The sequence below is a fragment of the Otolemur garnettii genome, unplaced genomic scaffold, assembly GCF_000181295.1.
Source record: "Otolemur garnettii isolate 467f Iridium unplaced genomic scaffold, OtoGar3 scaffold00106, whole genome shotgun sequence".
NCBI classification, from domain to species: domain Eukaryota; kingdom Metazoa; phylum Chordata; class Mammalia; order Primates; family Galagidae; genus Otolemur; species Otolemur garnettii.
The window spans coordinates 2,269,348-2,275,784 of NW_003852501.1; the positions used below are offsets into that span (position 1 = coordinate 2,269,348).

A 6,437-nucleotide genomic window follows, 5' to 3' on the forward strand; every position below is an offset into this window, starting at 1 on the left:
TATATATATATATTTTGAGACAGAGTCTCACTATGTCACCCTCAGTAGAGTGCTGTGGCATCACAGCTTACAGCAACTTCAAACTCTTGGGCTTAATAGATTCTCTTGCCTCAGCCTTCCATGTAGCTGGGACTATAGCTGCCCACTACAATGCCTAGCTATTTGTTGTTGTTGTTGCAGTTGTCACTGTTGTTTAGCTGGCCTGGGCTGGGTTTGAACCCACCATCCTCGGTGCATGTGGCCAGCACCATAACCACTGTGCTACAGGCGCTAAGCCTCACAGATAATATTTTTATAATACTAGTTTTATTGCTTTTCCCCTTATGTTCCTTTAAAAGAATATAAGCAAATTACATATATATGTATATGTGTGTCTATGTATATATGTTAGAGGGATCCCCCTCTGGTCATGCCCCTCACTATGAGGTCAGGAGACTCTAGAGACAAGTGAATGTGCCTACCCAAAACCCATATCCTCCTTTTTAGACTGTCGAACTCCAGCCTTCCTTGATCAGATAGCCCTGCGCCCATTCCCAGGGTCCTTCTGAATTTGAACTGTACTGCCATTATCACTAGGGCTGTAGGATGGCCAAGGGGTGGCCACTGCCATGAGGCATAGATGTTGGATGCGTGAGGTGTACTCATGTGTGCACTCGAGGCCTCTCATGGTACCAGTGGTCAGCCAAAGGCCTTCCATATGGTTAGGCAATTGTGTTTGTCAAGGATGTATTTTATTTCATAGCTTGCTAGTTTCGCTTACAACTTTTAAATACTTAAACCTAGTGTGGGGCGGTGGCTCATCTGGGCTAAACCCCCCAAAAATTAAATGAAATGTGCTCTTTTAATTCCAGAAACTGAGCGAAAAGACTTGTGAGTATTATGCGCTTTTGTCGAAGCCCTAAGCGATGGGGGCCTGCAGGCCAGGCGTAAAAACCTCCTACAGGGAACCCTGACTGTGCAGTCAAGTCAGCCTGTCAGATAAGGGTTGAAATGGCCCATCTGTGCAGAGGACATGACTCAAAGGTTGATGTAAGTAAAAAGAAAAAACTCTATCGTAATGATGTGAGTAAAATACTCCATCGTAACTGCAGGGTCTCCAAAACCATAAGAAAACAGTCATGAAGCCAGTTTCTCAGAAATTTAATTGAGTACATAGAAGAGAAAGGTTTTACTCCTCTGTTTATCCTAACCTTTAACTTTAACAATAGAAGTCTGATAACGTATTGTTCTTTAAGGTCTATCAAGAAGAATAGCCTGAGGCTAGCTTAAGATGGTTGTCTTACTTTCCCGGACTTTCTTTCTTTAGGCTAATCTTATGATGGCTATCTCACTTTCCTGGACTTTCTTTCTTTTCTATAGTTTAAGAAAAGAAATGAGGATGTTAGGATTATTGATCAATGTGGTGTACGTGACTAGCTCCCAATAAAGGGGAGTGGAAAATAAAGACATTTTGCTACATGCCACCTAAGAGTGTGTAGTCGTTTCTTGCTTTTAAACAATTCTAGGAGCGAGCTTGCACCTGCGGCCAAGCCGTCCTCTCTCTGCGAGAAAGAACATCACCTAACAGGCTCACACCTGTAATCCTAACATTCTGGGAGGCTGAGGCAGGTGGATCGTCTGAACTCAGGAATTCGAGACCAGCCTGAGCAAGAGTGAGACCCCATCTTTACTAAAAGTAGAAAAACTAGCTGGGTGTTGTAGTGCCAGATACCTGGGAGGCTGAGGTAAGAGGAACTCTTAAGCCCAAGAGCTTGAGGTTGTTGTGAGCTATGATGATGCCATGATACTCACCCCAGGGTGACAGAGTGAGACTGTCTCAAAATAAATAAACAAATAAATAAAAATAAAAATAAATACTTAGACCTATAGTCTGTGGGTTTCCATTTGTTTTCTTGTCCCAGGCCTTGCCATTCTTGGGACCAGGCCTTGTGGCAAAAATTATTTGGTATAAAAGCACACAGGATCAACACACTTTAATTAGAGTACAAATCAGGAGCCAGAACAGACGCACTAAGCCCCACTTTTCCTGTGCAGCCTGAGGTAAAAATATCACATCAGCCTTGTTTACCACAGAGGTTGTGGGCAAGTTGTTACCTAAGGACAAATTCTGTTGGTATATACTTAAAAAGAAATAAATACCCGTAAAGATAGTTCCCTGTAACTGCTTGTAAGATTTATGAAATGGCTGAGAGTATATATGAGTATATGTCTTAATATTACAGATAAAGGCACCTGGAAATAGAAGTGTCATCCAATTTCATCAGTGATTTGAAGACTATTCCCTCTTGTTCCAACCTGGTGCGAAGAAACTGTAGTACCAGCAACGTGGCAATTAGCTCCAGGAGACGTTCTTTTCCTTTTACACCTAAGGAGAAAAAAAAAAACTCCTTTACATCTTTTGGAAACTTTGGATCTCAAACTGTGCTGGTCATGAAATCTTCATTAAAGAATTATACTACTATTAAACCATATTATATTAGTAAATCATGAAACTCTGCGATACTCTTCAAGATCCTTAAGTAGCCTGCTATTTAAGTAAAAAATGGAACATTTTTTATAGGATCCTGATAGTTTTAGGAAACTAGACTCTAGCCAGAGCACCCTTCCATTGCCATCTTTAATAACCAGAGGTTATGCAGTATGATGAAAAAAATTCCAAGCCGACTGCAGTGGCTCACGCCTGTAATCCTAGTACTCTTGGAGGCTGAGGTGGGTGGATTGCTTAAGCTCATGAGCTCGAGACCAGCCTGAGCAAAAGTAAGACCCTGTGTCTACTAAAAATAGAAAAACTGAGGCAAGAGGATTGCTTGAGCCCGAGGTGGAGGTTGCTGTGAGCTATGATGCCAAGGCACTCTACCCAGGGTGACAGCTTGAGACTATCTCACAAAAAAAAAAAAATTCCAATTTCTAGGCCCAGAAGAGTAAACCTAAATATATAACAGGTAAACGACAGATATGACTGACTATACCAGTGTATCAAATTATTTATAGTTATTAGTGCCTGTAGGTATCCAAATCAAGATACTTCATATGTTCTAAAATATCAAAATCAAAAATGAATGTTTATATATAGAGTTCAGGAATTAACCCATTTTTATTTCAAAAAATATAAGTCATCTTTGAAATCATTTTATACACAAATTAGTTTCAAAATATTTTTAATTTTCCAATCACACATTTTATAAAACTAATTATTTAATTATCCTAATTTTCTTTTCTTTCTTTTTTTTTTGAGACAGAGCCTCAAGCTGTTGCCCTGGGTAGTGTGCCTTGGCATCACAGCTCACAGCAACCTCCAACTCCTGGACTCAAGCAATTCTCCTACCTCTGCCTCCCAAGTAGCTGGGACTACAGGTGCCCGCCACATAGCCCACTATTTTTTTTTTTTTTTGGTTGCAGCCATCATTGTTGTTTGGCAGGCCCGAGCTGGATTCGAACCCGCCAGCTCATGTGCATGTGGCTGGCACCTTAGCCACTTGAGCCACAGGCACCAAGCCTAATTATTCTAATTTTCCACATCTATCTTTATAACCGTTAGAGCCACAACGAGGCATCTGATGGTTTCCCATGTAAGTCGTCTTTATTTCCATGGAAGATGTTTGATACACAGCACTGTTTGTATCATTACAGCATCCAAACCAATAGGCACTTAATGTTGTGGTTTTTTGGTTGTAAGATATTTTTAATTATACAGAAAAGATAACAGTATGAAGAATACCCCATCTGCTGTCCAGCTTCTCACTTTAAACACTTTCCTAAGTCTGCTTCAAAGTCCCTGTTTTTCTTCAAAAGAAACAAGAGAAACCCCTCTCCTTGGTGCACCAATGTATCCTCCACCCCCAAGTTTTCAAAGAAAAACGCTATTATGATTTGAGGATTTATATTTCCATGATGAATTGTTTTTTAAAGTTGTCTTCAAAAGGCTTGTTAAAGAATATTCAGTGTTTCTTGTACCCTCAATGAATCCCCCACAATAAAAAAAAGAACATTCAGTGTTTGAAATTTTCAATTCATATTTCTAAGAATACTTAACAAAACTGTATTAAATTTCTTTTATATCCCTTTTTAGGATTTCCCTCAGATAAGTTGTCTAAGCATCCAAATCCAGCAATAACTAAGGCCCTCTGGGCTCTGCACCTTCTTCCACTGGCACTCTGTCATTCAGAACACAGTAACTGAGAGAACGCCTTACAATACTAAAGACTCTACTGCCCTCTCTTCTGGGTAATGGTTTTGTTTTGTGTGTGTGTTTTTTTTTTTTTTTGAGACAGAGCCTCAAGCTGTCCCCCCGGATAGAGTGCCGTGGCATTACAGCTCACAGCAACCTCCGACTCTTGGGCTCAAGCGAGTCTCCTGCCTCCGCCTTCCATGTAGCTGGGACTACAGGCGCCCGCCACAACGCCCAGCTGTTTTTTGGTTGCAGCCATCATTGTTGTTTGGCGGGTCCGGGCTGGGGATTCGAACCCGCCACCTTAGGCGTACGTGGCTGGCGCCTTAGCTGGTTGAGCTATAGGCGCCGAGCCTTGTTTTGTGTTTTATTAAAGACAGAGTCTCACTGTGTTGTCCCTGGTTAGAGTCCCATGGCATCATCATAGCTTACAACAATCTCAAACTCCTGGGCTTAAGCGATGTTCATGCCTCAGCCTCCGAGTAGCTGGGACTACAGGTGTCCACTACAATGCCTGGTTAATTTTGCTATTTGTCATAGAGATGGGGGTCTCACTATTTTACTCAGACTGGTCACCAACTCCAGAGCTCAAAGGGTCCTCCTCCCTTGGGCTCCCAGGGTGCTAGGACTACAGGTATGAACCACCATGCCTGATCGAATGAAGTATTTTCTAATCAACGTCATGAAGATGCATTCCTGCTTTCTTCTAAGAGCTTTATAGTTTTCACTCTTACATTTATAAGAAAGGGATTCAAGGCTGGCACGGTGGCTCAAGCCTGTAACCCGAGCACTCTGGAAGGCCAATGCAGGTGGATTGCCTGAGCTCATTGAGTTTAAGATCAGTCTAAGCAAGAGCCACCTCATCTCTAAAAAAAAAAAAATATATATATATATATATATATCCATCATTGTAGTGGGTGCCTGTAGTCCCAGCTACTTGGGAGGCTGAGGCAAGAGAATCGCTTAAGCCCAAGAGTTGGAGGTTGCTGTAAGCTGTGATGCCAAAGCACTCTTTCAAGGATGACAAAATGAGATTCTGTTTCAAAAAAAAAAGGATCCAACTTCATTCTTTTGGATATGGATGATATGGATATCCAGTTTTCTCAACACCATTTGTTTAAAAGACTGTTCTTTCACCCACTGAATTGTCATGACAGCCTCATCAAAAATCAATTGACTATAAACATAAAGGTTTATTTTTGGACTCTCAATTCTATTTGGTCAATTTTTTTTCCCCCCAGTTTTTGGCCAGGGCTGGGTTTGAACCCACCACTTCCAGCATATGGGGCCAATGCCCTATTCCTTTGAGCCACAGGTGCCAGTCCCTAGTCGGCCAATTTATGAGGCTTATGCTATTGCCACACTGTCTTGACTCCTTCAGCCTTGCTATAAGTTTTGAAATTGGAAAAGTGTGAGTCCTCTTAGTTTTTTTTAAATTTATTTTTAAGATTGTTTTGGCCATTCTGGGTCTCTGCATTTCCAAATGAATTTTAGGATCAACTGACCAATTTCTGCAAATAGGTAATCTAGGGTTTTAAAAAGGACTGCATTGAATCTATAGTTCAGTTTGGGAAGAGCTATATTAAGTTTTCCAATCCATGAACATGAGATACATTCCATTTGTATAGATCTCCTTTTTTTTTTTTTTGAGACAGAGTCCCACTTTGTTGCCCTCAGTAGAGTGCCATGGTGTCACAGCTCACAGCAACCTCAACTCTTGGGCTCAAGCAATTCTCTTGCCTCAGCCTCCTAATTAGCTGGGAGTACAGGTGCCCACCATGACACCCAGGTATTTTTTTATAGACAAGGTCTTGCTCTTGCTCAGGCTGATCTCGAACTCATGAGCTCAGGCAATCCACCCACCTCAGCCTCCCAGAGTGCTAGAATAACAGCCATGAGCCACTGCACCTGACCCTATATAGGTCTTCCTTAATTTCTTTTAAAAATGTTTTGTGGTTTTCAGTGTACAAGTCATGTCTTTCTTTTGCTAAATTTATTCCTAAGTATTTTATTCATTTTGTTGCTATTATAACTTTTGGAGGTTTTGTTATCATATTATGCTAGTCAAATGAGCTGGAAAGTATTCTATTTTTCCTACCTTTTGTGATATTTTGTATTAGATTAGAATTATCTACTCTTTGAATGTTTACTAGAACATTGGGGTAAAACAATATTGGCCTAGTGTCTCCTTTGGAGGAAGATCTTAAATTTCTAATTCAGGGCTCAGCACCTGTGGCTCAAGCGGCTAAGGCGCCAGCCACATACACCT

The 6,437-nt window shown here is 41.1% G+C and overlaps 1 protein-coding gene across 1 annotated transcript in view; it reads right to left on the minus strand.

Moving 5' to 3' along the window:
• PARP4 (poly(ADP-ribose) polymerase family member 4) overlaps positions 1-6,437 on the minus strand; it is a 99,740-nt gene that overhangs the window by 5,283 nt on the left and 88,020 nt on the right. Inside the window, exon 34 of the mRNA XM_012809505.2 lies at positions 2,233-2,365. Within this exon, the coding sequence (XP_012664959.2) occupies positions 2,233-2,365 (133 nt within the window). The remainder of the gene's footprint in view (positions 1-2,232; positions 2,366-6,437) is intronic.